The 20,717-nt window shown below is 34.4% G+C and overlaps 1 protein-coding gene across 2 annotated transcripts; it reads left to right on the plus strand.

Annotated features, from left to right (window-relative positions):
• Positions 1-1,392: 1,392 nt before the first annotated feature.
• Positions 1,393-18,581, plus strand: LOC136037417 (NAD(P)H-hydrate epimerase-like). 2 transcript variants are annotated; one of them, XM_065720183.1, is made up of 2 exons: positions 1,393-1,563; positions 17,811-18,581. In XM_065720183.1, the coding sequence occupies exon 2, from the start codon at positions 17,814-17,816 to the stop codon at positions 18,510-18,512; it is 699 nt and encodes a 232-aa protein (XP_065576255.1). In that variant the 5' UTR covers positions 1,393-1,563; positions 17,811-17,813; the 3' UTR covers positions 18,513-18,581. The 2 variants fall into 2 exon arrangements, with proteins under 2 accessions (XP_065576255.1, XP_065576256.1); XM_065720184.1 differs by lacking the exon at positions 1,393-1,563 and adding an exon at positions 1,626-1,650.
• Positions 18,582-20,717: the final 2,136 nt, after the last annotated feature.

Genomic DNA, 20,717 nt, shown 5'->3' on the forward strand with positions numbered 1-20,717 from the left:
TGGGCCCCTTGCCTCTGGCTACAAAAAAAAAACTTTTTTTTTTTTTTTTTAATTTAGAGAACAATCTTTGAAAGTTCCGAGCCAATCACAATTCCAAAATCTAAGATAGCTCATTTTTTATTAAGAGGCATATGTTTAAACAATCATAAATTTGCACTTTTTACCCTTCTTGTCCCAGGTTTCATGAATGCCATGTGATTCCAAGACGCATTTTTATTTGACATTTTTACTGTTTTAAACAAAATTGCCATATTAAATTTCTGTTTTATGTCTTTGGAGGATATGGAGGCCTAAGTAGAAAAAAAAGACATTTAGTGCAGGTCAGTTGCCCTCTAGTTTCTTTGGAATCTTAAAAAGGCAACAGAACTTTCCATCTTTAATGGAAACTGAAGTTTCCATTACCACCCCTTCCATACAAGATGACCATGTGAATTTTAAGAGAATACAATTATCGCTTCACACTTCGCATAAAATGTATTTACAAAGCTTACTTAAGTAACCTGACTCCTGAAATTTTCCTATGTCTACGGTAGTAAAAGAACTGGCACCACATTGAAAACACGAAACCAAACCCGAGAAATTAGGATGCTCTTTTAGGAGAATAAAATTGTTTAACTGGCTTTCACTAAAGAAAGGCAAACTTACAAGTCTCTTAGTCGGTTAGCAGTGACCTTGATATCTATAACTTTTAGCATGCAATTACAATTCTCTAAGAAATTTAAACAAGCTGAGTTGTCAGTTAAGCTCTATGTTTCAGAATTCTTCAGATATTGGCAGGCCTAAGCAGGGCTTGACAAGCAATTTACATTTTCAGACACGGGCTAAAGAAATGACGAGGCGGAAATTCTGGTCGAATAAGCTATTGCACATAAAACATTCAAAATAGAATCAAAGGAAAGGTAAGTCTTCGAAACTATGAGTAAGTCCGTAACACCAAGATAATACCTAACGGCTGCTGTTCCTTTTATAATATTACTGATATATTCTTCCCTAGACTGACCTGACTGATTCTGAGAATCTTCCCTAGACTTATCTGAGTGAAACTTATTCTCATTAAGGGTAAGGCAACTTGCATAAGTCTATTACGTACACATATCGCATTTACAGTATTTTAAATTCTTGCAAAGTTATTTCCAGCAATTCTACATTGTCAGTATTGATGGTCTGTTTCTTGTGCGTCTCTCGTGCCTTAATGGTACTTTAATTATTAGAAGCATTTAACAATGCTTCGTGTCAGAGTTGCGCTATTAGCTTACTTTCCGTCAAACTGTGGGAAAATTTTAAGCCCGCTGGCTTAAAATGTGGTCTATTTTATTCTGGCCTGGCTTAGCTTTTGGCATGAACTGCTTTTTCGGGAAGAAATCATTTTCTTCCAATACTTTTCAGGTTATAAACGAGGGTGTAATTTCTGTGAGCACTAAAGGTTGGAAAGGACGAATTAAAGGGTTGAGTTCCAAAAAGTCCAGGGAAATATTCTCGGTGATGGCGTTGGCAGTGAGACTCACCAGCCCACAAATTTTAAATAAAGAAAAACGTGGTTAAAAGGACTGTATAGTGTTCCAGGTATAGTGTTAACGTGGTTACATGGAAAGAGAGTGTGGTCTTTGAAGTTATCTATGTGGCTAACTGGTTTTAACAAGGCAGATCCGTGTAGATAAAATTGAAGCTGTGGGGTTACTTGTATCCTAAATGTTTTCTGAACAACCAGTTACTCATATTATGGAGAGCTTATATAACACAAGTTGTAATTAGCCTCAAATCTATGTGTATCAAAAGGACTAGGCCTATATATAGTTTAAAGAAAGTGGTTTGCATACTAAGCATTTGAAAAATTTCAACTTGTTCTGGTATGGCTAAAGGCAAAATTGTATGTTAATCAAAATAGCCATTTGTATTATAAAGTTGGCACAATATGCTGATCTGGTGGGTGCTAGGCTTACTACCTACAGAAAACAAAAGTAAAAACTGTAAACAAATGACAAAGTTGTCTGATATTTGGCTAAATTTTTATTTTGTCCAAAGGTTATATATTGGCAATTTTGTACTGATCACATTATAAAGAAATTGAAAACAAAGGTAGCTATGAGATAAAATAATTCAAAAATATAGAAAACACATATATCTTCACATATTCCCATGGGTTTGTTTCAGTGTTCCATTTTAGGATTTCCCCCTAAAACAGGGGTTTTCTAAAAAAACGCCCTGTTTTATTTAAGGAATTTTATAATTTAGCACTTCAAATTTGTCAAGATCATTCTCCTTAGATTTGTGAAGTACATTGGCCTTCATAGCAAGGAATTAAGAACTAAATAAAAGATAAACAAGAATTAGTTTTTATGGCCAACAACAATTCTGAACAAAACAAATATTTTCAGATGACAACCACTTGTTCTTCAGTGCTATAAGAAAAAGTTGGAAAGAAACACCTATAAATTTTCTGAACAAAACTAACTGGATAAAAACACACAGCAAAGAAACAATCAGAAAAAAAGAAATAATGATCTTTCTGACTTTTCCTTTCTCTTTTCCAATTTCTTTTTATTGAAAACCAGCAAAAGAAGACAGTAATCAGTTATTACCAAATTTTGGTTTTCGTGTATGAAAAAGCTATTCTATAACATATACTAGGACTCTTTATTCTTAGATTTGTTCCTTTCAGACTTAGAAATCTCTTATTTTTGGTTTGGTTGTACTTTTGTTGTTAATAAAATCCTACAACATTCATTATAAGCAATGTAGAAATAGAATATGAACTTTCACCCTCTGTACTTACAAGGGATGCTACTTAGAGGGCACAATTAACACCTAGATTTTGAAAAAAAACATTGTGTCTTCATTTTAAAAATAATGTTGTGCCCCTCCCCCACATTTTAGCAAATTGGCACCATTAACACCTTGTATGTTTTCTTTATAAAAAAACTTGTTCTTTTTATTGCTTGAACTGTTATATTTGATTAAATCAGAAAAAAATTCAAATGAGTATCAACATAACTAAATTTTGAAAAACTACACTGAATGGCTTTTTTTTATGTGAATTGTTAAAGGATTGTTAAAGTATTAAAGGATTGTGTATTGTTTTCTTCAACAAAGACATCCTGGTTGTTAAAATTGAAATAGACTATAGTTTGAGTTTTTTGTCTAAAATGAGTTCTCTTCTTTTTCTTGATTGTACTAGCTTTATTTTTTGTGTGGATGTGTGTTTTTAGACTATAGGAACTTTAACAAATCTTTCAGATGTGTTTTTTTACCTTGGCCAATGTAATTACACAATTTTAAAGACTGATGACAGACAAATCTCTTTCATATGGTCCAGATTCTGATATCTGGTACAGGGATATATCAATTAAGCACAAACCTAACACAATAATTAAAAGGAATTGTTTCAAAGATCAAAAGAGGATACTATTGGTAAAAGTAACTAGTCTTTTGTTGCTTAAAGTAATACTGAAGTGTCTAGTAAGTTTCCTAGAAGTAAAGAATTTTTTTGCCAGGATCCATTTGGATTCCATGCAAAACATTCAAAAGAACATTCATGTAATGGAATTCTTTGGCTTATACAACTGTATTAATTTCTGACCTTATTACTGCATCAATTTTCCTTGATGTAAAGAGAGCTTTCTACAGTATTACCCACAAGATACTTATCAGTAAACTAGCTCATTATGGTGTAAATAGGGAAGCATTCTCATGGTTCTCTTCTTACCTCACTTGCAGATCTGTTGCCGTGGAGGCTGTAAACAAGTAAGTCCAGTGGAAAACAGAGTCCCAAGTAAAGAATTTTTTCATCAGTATCCATTTGGATTCCATGCAAAACATTAAAAAGAACATGCATGTTCTTTCTAAAGATATAAAGTTCCTTTTTACATGAATAGATAGCTTATTTATTCACTTTTCTTGGTCATTTATTTCAGTGGCATCCATTGAGTCACTCCTTGGTGAGACACAAAAATATTCCTGACATTCATTAATTAATGATTGTAATCACGTTTTCAGATAACATCAACACTTAATTCAGATAATATACAAGTTAAATGTAACATTTAATTTATTTTATGAGAAATTGGGCCAAATCACAGCCAAATACAACAACTTTGGCTATTCAGTCAGTTCATTACAGTGTAGGTAGGGAAGCATTTTCATGGTTCTCTTCTTACCTCACTTGCAGATCTATTGCCATGGAAGCTGTAAACATGTAAGTCCAGTTGAAAACAGAGTCCCCAAGGGTTCAGTTCTTGAGGCATCCTGTTTCTTCATCTGTATTAACAAGTTCTACTGACTTATTAGCACCATAACTTCAAATGTGAGCTATAGATTGTGTCAGAAAAGTCACTTTCTGGCTGGTTCAACTTCTGTGTCTGGTAATAGAATGGGTGACATTTGCAGATAACACTACTCTTGATGTTGTTGCTCAAGATGAATCATCAAGCAATTGAATTTTTCTACCAACATATACTTTGATCAGTTCATCAGGAGCTATTGACTGCCATCAAAAAAAAAAAAAAAATCTATCTGTCTTAGGTTTGAAAGTTGACTTTTTTTTGCCTTAGGCCAAGTTTTAACATCATCACTTAGAAAGGAGCAAAGGATAAACTCTAATTTATTTAGAAATAAGAGAGCTTTTAAAGTTTAAGAGGCACATCTGATACCATTCTGCATTGGCCTATTTCTGGTTTCAGTGTGTAACTCACTACTGAATTTGTCAATGCCTTTAAACTTTCAAACTGGTATATCTCATGAGAGAATTTTTCTACCAAAAAATGGATGACATACTCTTTGATCAGCTCGTCAAGAGCTATCGAAAAAAAATCGATCTGTCTTAGTTCAAAAGTTGACTTTTTTGCTGTAGGCCAGGTTTCTAAAGTCATCACTGAGAAAAGATCAAAGGATAAAATCCAATTTCTTCAGCAATGAGAGAACTTTTAAAGTCTAAAAGGCACATCTGATATCATTTCTCTCTGCAATCCCAAGTGCAAAAAACTGAATGATAAACTTAGCTGAAATCACAAACAGAAATGGGTAGAAACAACAGATGGCAGCACTTTTGGTCCCCACTTTTTGGTTTCTCTAAATTTTTCTATTTATCACTCAAAGAAGATATATTGGCTGTAGGGCCAGGTAACTGCCACATATATTTAACACTTATAGGTTTTTAGCACATATTCAATTTGAATCTGGTGCCTGCCTGCTTGCCTGCTAGGACAGAGCTTTCCACTCGAAAGCAGAAACATGGTTTGATGAAACAAAAGCTTGACTGCATAACTTCAGATAGTTCTCTCTGACATAGGGTATAAAACTCCAAGTCACTTCAAACACTATAGGTTTTAGCTCAAGGGCGGCAACCTTATTCTTTTTGGCCCCAGGCAAGAGCTCTACAAAGCTTTTCAAAATGCAAAGTCATATTCATCAATCCAGCCTAAGATCCACATTTTCCATAAACACCGCAGAGGTTAGACCCTTACCACTTTCTAGAAATAAGCTGAAATCGGTGTTCTAGGAACAAAAAAAAATACCAAAACCAAAGTGTTGCTCTTTCAACACAAAAATGCCATTGATTACTCGATAATCAAAAACTGAACGTTTGAATCAACTGTAGCAGAACACGTATTTAATTTTCCTCATCACAGTATTTTGTTTGATCAGACAAAAATTGTAGATTCATCTGTAGGACTTTGGCAAAGTTTCAGAGAAATTAAAAAAAAAATATTATCTGTGGGTGTATTAGCATTAATAGAGATGAGGGGGATTTTAGAATAAACTCAATTTATAATAGTTTAATTAAGGAGCAGGAAAAATCTTGCACCAGTAGTAACAAGTGACCTTTCAAACAAAAGTCAGAATGAGGTCAAAGCTGAGAAACGCCTATGGAATTCAGCTAAACTAGCAAAAACAATATCTATTTAATTCATAATTCATGAATTGTTGACTAACTTGTGAGATTTAGTTAAGGGTGGTCGACATGAGGTTTGGTAACCTTTTTTTGTTCAGGTAAATATAGTCTTAACTTTCAATAGATTCACAGTTATACACTGAATTTTGAGAGGAGAGTGACCCATTGTTTTCACTGTAGACATTCGCTTTGGTTTTATTGTTATATTGTAAGATCAGCTATGGAAGTTTGTTTATAATGTGAATTGTTCTTATTTATTTGTATTTTTTTTTCTTCTTCGTTTGTTTAGTTGTCGTGTTTTTTTTTGTGTATGTATTTTTTTAAAACATTTTTTTTCGTTTTTTTCATTTTTCTTCTCCGTTGAGAAAGATTCCTGGATTTGGGGCCGAAATACTCAGAATATTTTTCAATTAAAGTGTTGTTTTTTTTTAATTTTTGTCCACTGCTTTGTTAAAATTAAAACTCGTTTTTTATTCATAACCCTACCACAGAGTATGGATTGTGTTTGTTCCACCAGGGTGACCGTGCCAATTCAATGTTCTTAGAAATATCAGGAGAGAGTTCATTTAAATTTAATTTGAAAGCTCTAATGCCCATTTTACATGACAAAAGAAATCATGCTGGAACAAAGTCGCGTTTCAACCTTTGTGTGGCATAAAACTCAATTTATGATCTTGAATAGAAAAAAAATAAGTTTTTTATGACTCTCCAAAGAAGGAGAGTCACATTAAACTTCAAAATTACAGAGATCTTCTTGTATATGAGGGAGGCCACCCCAACTCTTTACACTGAATTTTCATTGCCTTCCTCATTACTTAAAGTATGAACGTTCAAACACAATGGAAACAGAAATGGCACAAAAAAATATTTTGTGCTATGCCTTAAGAGAGGGGCTAATTGATGCACACAATTTAGATCATTTGTCCTAGGAGGAGGGGGGAGGTCAAATGATCATTCGATTTTTGAGCCGTCATTTTTCAGGTGCTGGAATGAGGTTCCTTTAAAGTAATATCAATGGATTTTCTCCCTCTCCTCCCCCTGTGTAGGTATGATGGGTTGTTCAGACTACATATAAGATTTAAAGGCTTTTAGCTTTTCTGGGATAATACACCATGGGACGGGAATGTCATTTACTGCATTTTCCCCAGTGTTCTTCATAAGAAGTTCTTTCTTACTTAATTACTATTTAGAGAGTAGTTAGGCCATTTTGAGAGTGTAAATGAGTGTTATTAGCTTTGGAATGCTGTAATAATTTCAAAATTCCATGGATAAATTCTTTTATCAAAAAATATTTTGTCAGTTTGGCTTTGGGGGAGGTGGAAACAAGAACTAAATATATATATATCAAAACTGAAAATGATAGCGATGATGATTGAGTTTGGGATTTTGACTTGGATAACGTCGTCAATGCCTACCAGATTTTAGTTAAAAAAAAACAAAGGTTCGGCGATATGTATTTCGTAGTGACGCTGAAAAATAAAGATGAAAAAGAAAACTGAAAAAAGAAAAAAGGTAAAAAACTAAAAAAAACTAAAAAGAAAAAACACTCAAAGAGAAATTACAGACCGGGACAGAGGGAATATAAATGACGACCGGGACACTCAAAGAGAAATTATAGACTGGGATACAGGGGCACAAATGACGACCGGGAGACAGGGAATATAAATGACGACCAGGACACAGGTATTTAAGAATATCGTTCAAAGACAAATTTTTAATTGTAAGAAGATCGTTGAAAGAGAAATTTCTAATTGTAAAATGACTGAAGAACCTACAATGGCAACACCCGAGGAAGCTGCTCAAAACGAATGTATTCAAGCCGAAGTAGCTGAGTTGGTAAAGCGTTAGGTTTCAGGTTCTAGGTCCGAGAGGCTCCAGGTTTGAACCTTGGCTTTAGCATTAATACAAAAGACGAAAAAAGCTAAAAAAGGTAAAAACTACAAAAAAACTAATAAGAAAATACTAAAAAAGCTAAAAAACTAAAAAAACAAAAAAGGTAAAAAACTAAAAAAGAAAAAAGAACTAAAAAAAACTTAAAAAGGTAAAAACTACAAAAAAATTAAAAAGAAAAAAAACTAATAAAAAAAACTAAAACAAACTAAAAACTGAAAAGGAAAAAAAAACTAAAAAAAGGAAAAAAAAAACTGAAAAATAAAGGAGAAAAAGAAAACTAAAAGCCGAGACACAGGGAATATAAATGACGACCGGGACACTCAAAGAGAAATTACAGACTGGGACACAAATAACGACCGGGAAATATAAATGACGACCGGGGCACTCAAAGATAAATTACAGACCGGGACACAAATGACGACCGGGACACAGGGAATATAAATGACGAACGGGACGCTCAAAGAGAAATTACAGACTGGGACACTGGGACACAAATGACGACCGGGATACTGGGAATATAAATGACGACCGGGACACAGGGAATGTTCGATTAGCAATCTCCATCAACAAAGCTCAAGGGCAATCATTAGAATAATGAGGTATAGATCTGAATACGGATTGTTTTTCCCGTGTATAATTTTATGTTGAATGTTCAAGAGTCGGTAAACCTGACAATCTATTTATATGCACAGACAATGGGACATCGAAGAATGTTGTATATTCGCAAGTTTTACGTAGTTAAAAACATATATATACTAGCTGTTGGGGTGGCGCTTCGCGCCACCCCAACACCTAGTTGGTGGGAGCGCTTCGCGCCCCCCAAGACCCCCCCGCTCATAAGTCGTTACGCGCCATATTAGTTACGCGCCACTGTAGTTGTGTCCCTGTGACCCACCTGTGAATATATATATATATATATATATATATATATATATATATATATATATATATATATATATATATATATATATATATATATATATATACTAGCTGTTGGGGTGGCGCTTCGCGCCACCCCAACACCTAGTCGGTGGGGCGCTTCGAGCCCCCCAAGCCCCCCCGCGCGCGTAAGTCGTTACGCGCCATTGTAGTTGTGTCCCTGTGTCCCCACCTGTGAATAGAGATAGATATAAATATATGTTTTTAACTACGTAAAACATGCGAATATACAACATTCTTCGCTGTCCCATTGTCTGTGCATATAAATAGATTGTCAGGTTTACTGACTCTTGAACATGCAACATATAATTGTCCATGGGAAAAACAATCCGTATTCAGATCTATACCTCATTATTCTAATGATGTGTCCCTGTGTCCCGGTCGTCATTTATATTCCCTGTGTCCCGGTCGTCATTTGTGTCCCGGTGTCCCAGTTTGATATCCCGCCTGTGCCCCCGGCGTCCCCGTTGTAGTTGTGTCCCTGTGTCCCGGTCGTCATTTATATTCCGTGTCCCGGTCGTGATTTGTGTCCGGGTGTCCCAGTCTGTAATTTCTCTTTGAGGTTCCCGGTCGTCACTTATATTCCCTCTGTCTCGGTCGTCGACAACTAAGTTAGTTGTTAAAAATGACGACAACTAATTTCATGACGTCAGTCAACACATAAACATGACGTCACCTGATCCACAGACAGACAGACAGACAACTTATTTTTATATATAGATATATATATATATATATATATATATATATATATATATATATATATATATATATATATATATATTTATATATATATATATTTAACTGCGTAAAACTTGCGAATATACAACATTCTTTGCTGTCCGATTGTCTGTCCATATAAATAGATTGTCAGGTTTACCAACTCTTGAACATGCAAAATAATAATTGTCCATGGGAAAACAATTCGTATTCAGATCTATACCGCACTTTTCTAACGATTGCCCTTGAGCTTTGTTGATGGTGATTGCTAATCGAACATTCCCTGTGTCCCCGTTGTCATTTATTTATCCCCCTGTGCCCCCGGCGTCCCCGTTGTAGTTGTGTCCCTGTGTCCTGGTCGTCATTTACATTCCCTGTGTCCCGGTCGTCATTTGTGTCCCGGTATCCCAGTCTGTAATTTCTCTTTGAGTGTCCCGGTCGTCATTTATATTCCCTCTGTCCCGGTCGTCATTTGTGTCCCGGTCTTTAATTTCTCTTTGAGTATCCCGGTGTCCCGGTCTGTAGTGTCATCTTATAATGACGTCATATACAAAGCCTTATATACTTATAATGACGTCAAATGCAAACCCACAAACAAACATACATGCATATATACAACTTATTTTTATATATATAGATAGAGTTTCCTTTTTTTTTTTTTTTTTTTTTTAGTTTTTTTCTTTTTTAGTTTTCCTTTTTTTAGTTTCTTCTTTTTATTGATTTGTTTTCTTCAATTTGTCAATGTTCATTCTAACATTGACGCTTGGAAAAATCTTTATGTGCCAAGCATGCTAAAGCTCCAACAATTTATAATAAACCTCAAAATTTTGGGTATCTGTTTTAAGGTTTTCGAATTACTTTAATCCATTGTCAAAATATATTGAAATATTTGTGCAATTCCCGGTTTTTTTTTAGTTTTTTCTCGTTTTTTAATTTTTTAGCTTTTTTTCTTTTTAGTTTTATACCTTTTTTATTTTTTTACGTTTTTTCTTTTTAGGGTTTCTTCATCTAATTGCGCGGTTTTGCGTTCTTTAGCCGCAAGCCTTTTGGCATTAACTCTTTGAGCAGCTTCCTCGACTGTTTCTTCTGTTGTAGCATTTGGTAACATTCTATCTTTTTCAATGTTTTTCAATTTGTCAATTTTCATTCTAACATTGACAGTTGGAAAAATCTCCACGTGCCAAGCTTGCTAAACCTCAACAATTTATAATAAACCTCAAATTTTAAGTATCTTTTTTAAGGTTTTCAAATTACATTAATCTATTGTCAAAATATTTCGAAATATTTATGCAATTCCTAGTTTTTACATTTAAACCCTCAACACAAAAATACATACAACTTATTTTTATATATATACTAGCTGTTGGGGTGGCGCTTCGCGCCACCCCAACACCTAGTTGGTGGGGGCGCTTCGCGCCCCCCCCCCCAAGCCCCCCCGCGCGCGTAAGTCGTTACGCGCCATAATAGTTACGCGCCATTGTAGTTGTGTCCCTATGTCCCAGCTGTGAATATAGATAGATATATATATATATATATATATATATATATATATATATATATATATATATATATATATATATATATATATATATATATATATATATATATATGGTTTTAACTACGTAAAACTTGCGAATATACAACATTCTTTGCTGTCCCATTGTCTTTGCATATAAATAGATTGTCAGGTTTACCGACTCTTGAACATGCAACATATAATGGTCCATGGGAAAACAATCTGTATTCAGATCTATACCTCATGATTCTAATGATTGCCCTTGAGCTTTGTTGATGGTGATTGCTAATCGACCATTCCCTGTCCCGGTGTCCCGGTCGTCATTTACATCCCCCTGTTTCCCCCGGTGTCCCCGTTGTAGTTGTGTCCCTGTGTCCCGGTCGTCATTTATATTCCCTGTGTCCCGGTCGTCATTTGTATCCCGGTGTCCCGGTCTGTATATACATTCGTTTTTTAGTTTTGTTTTTCTCCTTTATTTTTTTCCTTTTTTTTTCTTTTTTAGCTTATTTAGATTTTTAGATTTTTTAGTTTTTTTATTAGTTTTTAGTTTTTTTTTCTTTTTAGTTTTTTTTTGTCCCGGTCGTCATTTATATCCCCCTGTTTCCCCCGGTGTCCCAGTTGTAGTTGTGTCCCTGTGTCCCGGTCGTCATTTATATTCCCTGTGTCCCGGTCGTCATTTGTATCCCGGTGTACCGGTCTGTATATACATTCGTTTTTTAGTTTTGTTTTTCTCCTTTATTTTTTTCCTTTTTTTTTCTTTTTTTAGTTTATTTAGATTTTTAGATTTTTTAGTTTTTTTATTAGTTTTTTGTTTTTTTTTCTTTTTAGTTTTTTTGTAGTTTTTACCTTCTTTTTAGTTTTGTTAATTTTTTTTTTTACTTATGTCCTGGTCGTCATTTATACTCCCTGTGTCCCGGTGCTTTGTTGATTGCTAATCGAACATTCCTTTTGTCCTGGTCGCTTTCTCTTTGAGTGTCGTCATTTATTTTTTTCTTTTTTAGTTCTTTTAGTTTTTACCTTTTTTAGTTTTTTTTAGTTTTTTAGATGAAAATTTTTTTTAGTTTTTTCCTTTTTTTCTTTTTAGTTTTTTATTGGTTTTTACCTTTATGTTAGCTTATTTTTCAGTTTTTTCCATTTTTTTATTTTTTTTTTATTTTTTATTTTTTTTAGTTTTTTACCTTTTTTTTTTAGTTTTTTTAGTTTTTTTAGTTTTTTAGCTTTTTTACTTTTTTTATTAGTTTTTAGTTTTTTTGTAGTTTTTGCCTTTTTTTAGTTTTTTCAGTTTTTTTTTTAGTTTTTTATTGGTTTTTACCTTTATTTTAGCTTATTTTTCAGTTTTTTCCTTTTTTTTTAGTTTTTTTTAGTTTGTAGTTTTTTTAGTTTTTTACCTTTTTTTAGTTTTTTTAGTTTTTTAGCTTTTTTATTTTTTTTATTAGTTTTTAGTTTTTTTTGTAGTTTTTGCCTTTTTTTATTTTTTTATTTTTTAGTTCTTTTAGTTTTTACCTTTTTTAGTTTTTTTTTAGTTTTTTAGATGAAATTTTTTTTTAGTTTTTTCCTTTTTTTCTTTTTAGTTTTTTATTGGTTTTTACCTTTATTTTAGCTTATTTTTCAGTTTTTTCCTTTTTTTATTTTTTTTTTATTTTTTTTAGTTTTTTACCTTTTTTTAGTTTTTTTAGTTTTTTAGCTTTTTTAATTTTTTTAATAGTTTTTAGTTTTTTTTGTAGTTTTTGCCTTTTTTTAGTTTTTTCAGTTTTTTTTTTAGTTTTTTATTGGTTTTTACCTTTATCTTAGCTTATTTTTCAGTTTTTTCCTTTTTTTTAGTTTTTTTTAGTTTTTAGTTTTTTTAGTTTTTTACCTTTTTTTAGTTTTTTTAGTTTTTTAGCTTTTTTATTTTTTTTATTAGTTTTTAGTTTTTTTGTAGTTTTTGCCTTTTTTTAGTTTTTTTAGTTTTTTAGCTTTTTTTATTTTTTTATTAGTTTTAGTTTTTTTTGTAGTTTTTGCCTTTTTTTAGTTTTTTCAGTTTTGACGTCACCTGATCTAGTTTTTTCAGGTGACGTCACCTGATCCATCCACAGACAGACAGACAACTTATTTTTATATATATAGATAGAAGATATAATCTGGCGTAACAGACATAACACACAGACAACTTATTTTTATATATATAGATCTATAACGAAAAGAGAAATCTTTTCTCTTTTATCTATGTTCACAGGTGGGACACAGGGACACAACTACAATGGCGCGTAACTAATATGGCACGTAACGACTTACGCGCGGGGGGGGGCTTGGGGGTTGGGCGCTAAGCGCCCCCACCAACTAGGTGTTGGGGTGGAAGCCATACAATCAAAATTTAAACAGTCATTTTGTTTAGCATAGTTGAAAGGTCCAGTAATTATGTCTTCGAGGATGACAACCCCCCCCACCAACTTTTGTTGAAAGGGTGGTCGTATAAACTTCACAGGGGGCTCATTGGGTTGGAAATAAGAAATTCTACTTGTGTTTTTACGAGTCAGAATGATTGGAGGGCAACTAGCTCCCCTCCCTGCCTTACGTACTCTTTTCCCTAAATGCATCTAATTCTGAGATAACAATTTCATTCAATGTAGTCTTAAGATCATACCATAAGGCCTCTGGATTGAAACTCCCCCTCCCAGAACCTGGGGGCAATGGTTGTAAGTTATGCCCTGGGGAAATATAAGGTTTTTATGGAAGAGTGACTTTGCAAGCTTTAGAGGAGGCTCTTTTAATTGGAAACTAAAAGTTCTAGTATCCTTTTAAGAGTCAAAACTGATGGAGGGTAATTAGACCCTCTATTCCCAAATTCATATGATCAAAATTACGAGATAGTCATCTTGTTCAAAATGGTCAAGAAGATATATAACAACGCGGTTAACGTAACCCACCAGATCCCCGGGGAAAGGCTGTAAGATGTGCCCTTTGGGCATATAAGGTTTTGATGAGATGGAAGGTCTTGTAAACTACGGACGGGACGTTTGATTGGGAATTGAGTCAAAAGACTGACTTTCCACAAAGATTATTATTACTTTCCAAAAGGATAAAAGATATTTCAGAGAATGTTGAGGGGAGTATAGAACTAAATCAAGACACGTTATTTGTATACGGGTGGTCAAAATGGCTGAACTCACGAATGACTGAGTATATCAATTTGGAACTTCCAGGAAATGACAAGAGAGATGACCAACTATCCAAAAAGGTAATATTTGCATGTTACCACTACTACAACAGCTTCCACCATTACTACTGCTGCCATTGCCACTACATATAGTATATGTTATTGACTTTCCATAAGATTATTATTACTTTCCAAAAAGGCAAAGGGCATTCGGGTAAGCCTTTCAGAGACTGTTGAAGGGAGTTGACCTAAATCTGAGGTTAGGAATAAGCTACTGAAGATTATGAACATGATTTTTGAAAAAGGGGAAGTACCCAATGATTTTAGGAAAACCTTAATTAAACCACTGTATAAGAAAGGTGACAAGAGTGAATGTCGGAATTATCGAGGCATTAGTCTGGTCTCTGTAGGTAGCAAATTACTGAGTAATATGATACTTTTTAGACTGAGACATGCTGTAGACAAAGTTTTAAGGGAAGAACAATGCGGTTTTAGAAAAGGTAGAGGATGTGTCGACCATGTTTTCACTCTTAGGTTAATAATTGAGAAGTCCCTTCGTTGTCAAACACCTTTGGTCCTTAGTTTTATCGATTATGAGCAAGCTTTCGATTCTGTTGATAGAACAGCGTTAACAAAGGTCTTATCGTTATATGGTATACCAGAAAAATACATTAAAGTGATTTGCGCTATGTACGAGAATAATACTGCTGCGGTTAAGGTAGGAAATGAGGTTAGCAACTGGTTTTGTATTAAATCAGGAGTTAAGCAGGGTTGTGTTCTATCCCCCTTTATATGGATCATTTTGATGGACTTCATCTTAAGGAGCACAGGAAAGGCAATTGGAGACCATGGAATCAAATGGGGAGGAAGAACGCTCCTGGACTTAGATTATGCTGATGATTTAAGCATATTAGATGAAAGTGTGAGCAAAATGAATGAATTTTTAGAGGTTTTACGAGTTCAGGGTGCTAAAATAGGCTTGAAAATTAATGTTAAGAAGACTAAGTCACTAAGGTTAGGAATAAGTGAAGATGAGCAGGTGACCTTAGGTAACGAAAAGATTGATCAGGTTGGGAGCTTCAGTTACCTTGGTAGTATTATTAGTAAAGATGGTGGGAGCAGTGAAGATGTTAAAAGTAGAATAGCTAAAGCTCAGGGTGTTTTTTCACAGTTAAAAAAAGTTTGGAAGAATAGAAAGATAAGCCTACAAACCAAGATTAGAATATTGGAAGCTACAGTGATGACAGTGGTCAAATATGGCTCTGAAGCATGGACACTCCGAAAAGCAGATGAAAATTTACTAGATGTTTTCCAGAGAAATTGCCTACGGATTGTTCTGGGTACCCGGCTGACTGACCGTATTTCAAACAGTAGGTTGTACGAAAAGTGTGGTTCAATCCCGCTTTCTGGGGCTATAATGAAAGAAAGGTTGAGATGGCTAGGCCACGTTCTACGGATGAAGGATGACAGATTACCGAAGATTGTCCTTTTTGGCCAACCGTCTGGGGCTACACGGAAAGCAGGTCGTCCTTGTCTGGGTTGGGAGGATGTCATAAATAAGGATTTAAAGGAAATGGGAACTTCCTGGGAGGGTGTAAAGAGGGAGGCTTTAAATAGATTAGGTTGGAGGAGGAGCGTGCGTAGCTGTGTTGGCCTCAGGCGGCTTGGTGCTGCAGTGAGTTATTAGTAGTAGTAGTAGTAGTAGTATGTATGTTATGACAGGTTATGAAAAGAGCTTAACTCAGGAGTAACTGAGTACGGTATATTAATTTGGAAATTTCAGGAAACGATAAGGAATATGACTAATTGACCAAAAAGGTAATATTTACATGCAACAACTACTACTACTACAATTACCACTAATTCTACACCACCACTAATTACTACACTACTGCATTTGGAATATTGATGGGAAATTTGAACCAAATCAAATGACACTTTTGTGTAGACATTGTCCAAAGAATGGATTTCGGCGTAAACTTGAAACTTTCAAAGTAAGTTTGACGAGGAAGATCAATTGACCCAAAGGTAATATGTGCATGTTACTACTAATATTATTCCCACTACCACTGCTACATTTACTACTAATGCTATTCCAACTAGTAATTCTTTAACAACTACATGTAAGGCTAAGAGCATTAAGATAAATAATTTCAAAAATTATATGAATATACAATTTATCAAAAGGACATATCAGCAATGTCATAGCAACGGCTAATTATATAAAGTTTAAACTTCCAGGACATGATGAGACAGATGTTCAACTGAACAAAATGCAATTCGTATATACTACTACTGCTACTAGTACTAGCGCTATTACTATTGATACTACTACTGTCACTACTTTTTACAGCCAGGCTTAAAGGTATGAAGATGGAATTTTCAGGGGGCAAGTGAACTGAATCACAACATGGAGTTTGTATGCAAGTTGTCGAAAGCGCGTATCAGCAATATCTGAGGAAGAGTTTGGTGTGTGAAGTTGAAAATTACAGGGCTTGTTGTAAGGGATGTTCAACTAACCAAAAGACAATATTTGCGTCGTATTGCAACTGCTTCTACTCATAAAGCTAAGAGTATAAGGTCAAAATTTGGGGAATATTGAGACTGTTTTGATTAAATCGGAACATACTATACCCACACAGGTTGTCAAGACGACGTATCAGCAATGCTTCAGAAACGCTTGATGGTATTAAATTCAAACTTCCAGCGAGTGTTGCAGGGAATGTTGAAAAAACCAAAGGCGCTATGCGCATACTGCCACTAATTCTACATCAATTCTTGCTTCTTACGCAAGTTAAGGGTATGAAGGTAAAGCTTTGAGGGAATATTTAGGTGGATGTTGAACTAGATCAAAACGAACTGTGAGTATGCAGATTTTCAAAAAGGTGACAAAGCAACGTCTCAAGAACGGCCTACATTATTAAGTTATACCTTTAAGGGTAAGTTTTCGCAGATTGAACGAGCCAGAAGGAACTATGAGTATAGACCTACTATTAATACTACCATTACAGTTACTTTAACTGATAACGGTAAGGGTATTAAGGTGAAACTTCTAGGGAACGAATAGGGGGAGCTTAAACTAAATGAAAAAAAAACTATATAGCTATACTTTGTCTTAGCTAGCAATATCACTGAAACTTTTAAAGGTGCTAATTCATATGGAAATTAAAAGTTCAATATTTTTTTCGGGTACTTAAATTGATTTCTTTGATATTTTATGTTAGCTCTTGTCAACACTTATGAGAAAAATGTTTGAAGACTATTGTAGTCCTCTGTCCTTTATTTTTTAGTCCTCTTCTTTACTAAATGTGAACCAGCCTCTTTTAGTTAAGATGCTGACCAAATATCTGTTTTTAGACAGGGGGTTATGAGAAGTAAGTAATCCTGAAGTTGAATAGTACTTTAATATTAGTTAACTGTCAAAGTGAAAGCAGGAAACAAAAGAAATATTTTAGTTTGTTGTGCACCAAGCTTACTTAAGATTGATTTAACTTAAGATTAAGTAAGATTAATATACTTAATCTTAAGTAATAATCTTTTTACTTAAGATTATTACTTAAGATTAATTTATTTTCCCATGCAATGCCTACGTTTCATATGCTAGATGTTTGTTGGAATAATTTAGTGGAAATAAAACTGATTGTAAAACGGAAAGCTAAAACGGCAAAATTTCCATGGCGGATTGAAATACACGCGAGTTTACATCGTCTTTTTTTTAGGCAATGAGTAAGATGAAGTATTTGTGTCAAAAAGAAGCAATAGCAATAGATGAAGAATTGTTCAACGTCTATAGATTCAGTGTCGACCAGCTGATGGAGCTAGCAGGACTAAGCTCTGCAACTGCAATTGCTAAATGCTATCCAGATAAGAAGCGAGTACTTATTTGTGTTGGCCCGGGAAATAATGGTGGTGATGGTCTTGTTGCAGCTCGCCATCTCAAAATGTTTGGTTTTATCCCTTCGATTTTCTACCCTAAACGTACCGATAAACCTTTATACACAAACCTTACCAACCAGTGTAAAATGATGGGAATTAATTTTGTTGAAGAATTTCCAAGTGAACAGACAATACAGAAACAAGCTGATATTGTAGTTGATGCTTTGTTTGGTTTTGGCTTCAAGCCACCTGTTCGTCCACAATTTCAACCAATACTTGAATCACTCTCTAAAACTTCAATACCGCTATGCAGTATTGACATACCAAGTGGTTGGGATGTTGAAGAAGGTCCAAATAATGAAATTCCAAGTCTCTCACCTGAGCTTGTGATTTCTCTTACTGCACCAAAGATCTGCATGAAAAAGTTTAATGGTAAGTATCATTTCCTTGGAGGCAGATTTGTCCCTAACGCTTTGAAAGAGAAGTATGGACTTGAACTACCTGAATATCCTGGAACTGAATGTATTGTGAAACTCAATAATTAGTAGTTATTTTTTGTGCAACTATTGTTAAATTTGTATTTTGTTAACCCAAATAGAAGTAGAAAGCATCCATTTTCTCGTTGCCTAGCTTTTTTCTTATTTTCTGTTCTAGGTTTTGAGTTAGAAACATCAGCACATATTACTGCTGGAAAAAGGTCAATATAAGCATCAGAATAAGACCTAATTCAGGGATGCTTCACTAAGGATAGTAATCCCTCTCTTCCCTTTAAGATCAACCCAAAAATAGGAAGCATCCATTTCTTATTGTCTTGTTTTTTTTATTTCCAATATTCTTCTTCTGAATATATGAAGCAGAAATAAAATCTAAAAGAGGCTTGCGAGTTTGATTTCACGCTATTTTGCTCTTACATAATCCATCAGGGACTGTGACTCTTCAGAGATCTGCTTCTGCTCTTCAAAGATCTGCTTCTGCTCTTCAAAGATCTGCTTCTGCTCTTCAGAGTCTCGCTACGATTTCAGTAGCACTGTTGATGGCTTACAAGCCATACTTCGCTTGAGAAAGTCTTAAGGTTATGCATAGATACATTTTCATGTTCGTATGTATGGTACCTACTACCTCCCCTGTAGAGTCTAAGAGGGGTTGGTTAAAATAGGAAGTCTGACATTTGACATACTAAAATCCACATTTGTCCACTGTTTAGCGGTTTGAAGTAAATAATAGGTTAACTGGTATAACTGAAAAACATACCAGATACAGGTGTGAAACAAAGGTCAGTTTACAGTCTTTTGTGATCGTTAAGCTAACTTAGGGACTGTCTTATACATAACCACTGTCTAGGATGCACTGTCTCTCTTGTATATATTTCAACATGGTTCAAAAGTTTTGAATCTACTGGGCTTACGTTTTGCCAGATAACTTAAAAGAATTTATTTGATGGAGGGGGGCTGAAATCTAACACTCAGTCAAAGAGATGGGGCGAGGAAGATTGTGTGGGCGCTGGCCGTGGTTGCACTTTTTAAAGTAGTCCTGTAAAGCTCTGTTAAAAGATGCAAGAATTATGTATTTAAAAAAACTCGCTTTTTATTGAGCTTTAAGTAAAGAAAAGACCACAGAGAATCAGACAATCAAGCCTCTCGAACCTCGTAATGCCCTTTTAAAAGGTACAAGAATTATTTATTTAACAAAAATGTTCGCTTTTTAATGAGCGCCATGTAAAGAAAAAACACGCGGAATCAGAGAACAGAGTCTCTCAAACCCCGTAAAGCTCTCTTAAAAGACACAAGAATTATTCATTCAACACAAATCTTCGCTTTTTAATGAGCGTTAAGTAAAGAAAAAACGACGTGAAATCAGACAACAGTCTCTCAAACCTCGCAAAGCGCGTTGAAATGATAAAAGAATTATTTAATTAACACAAATTTTTAGCTTTTTAATGAGCATTGAGTAAAGAAAAAAACACATGGTCTTTACTCCGTATATGAAAGGGGCTTTTCCTCCTCAACGCCCCGCTCTTTACGCTAAAGTTTCTTACTGTTTTAAAAAGCAGAGTCTTCAGCAATGAAAATAATAAACAACAAAACACTTACAGTAGAAGCTCTCGCCTAAAAATCCATTTTTTTAAAAAATAGCCTTGGCATCATTACTTCTTAACGAAAAGTTCAGCCAAGACTGTGTGATAAAAGCTAACATTTTACAAGCTAAAAAGGTTCATTCATTGAACTAACTGTATTTATTAAAAATTGGAATAATTTCTTATTGCGATATTTGCCTTCTCTGCAGCTAATCTTGTAGTTCTTTTGGGATTGGGCTTGCTTTATTCGTTCCTATTTTTGTTTTATTTTGAATTATATTATTCTCTATAATTAATTTTGTGTACATAGGGTTGAGTGTGTATTCACCCAAGTCTCTATTTAGGGATGTATTATTATTTAAGTTAATTATGAAAGAGCAATTGAATAAGCCCCTTCCAAAGTTTATACGGCCACCCCTTCCACAAAAACTTAAATTTCAACAATGGACAACTAGTATAATAATGAATAACTTATTGCCATTGACCTAAGGACTGTGTGGGAGGGGGGGTGGTTGTCATCCCCACAGACATAATTACTGGACCTTTCAAATAGGTTGAACAAAATGGCTATCTCAAAATTCTGGTTGGATGTGTTTGGGGAATGGAAGGGTGTGGGGGGCTGGTTCCCCTCCAATTATATTTGACTATTGAAAAGGGCACTAGAACTTTCAATTTC

Source organism: Artemia franciscana, chromosome 16 (genome assembly GCF_032884065.1).
Source record: "Artemia franciscana chromosome 16, ASM3288406v1, whole genome shotgun sequence".
NCBI lineage: Eukaryota > Metazoa > Arthropoda > Branchiopoda > Anostraca > Artemiidae > Artemia > Artemia franciscana.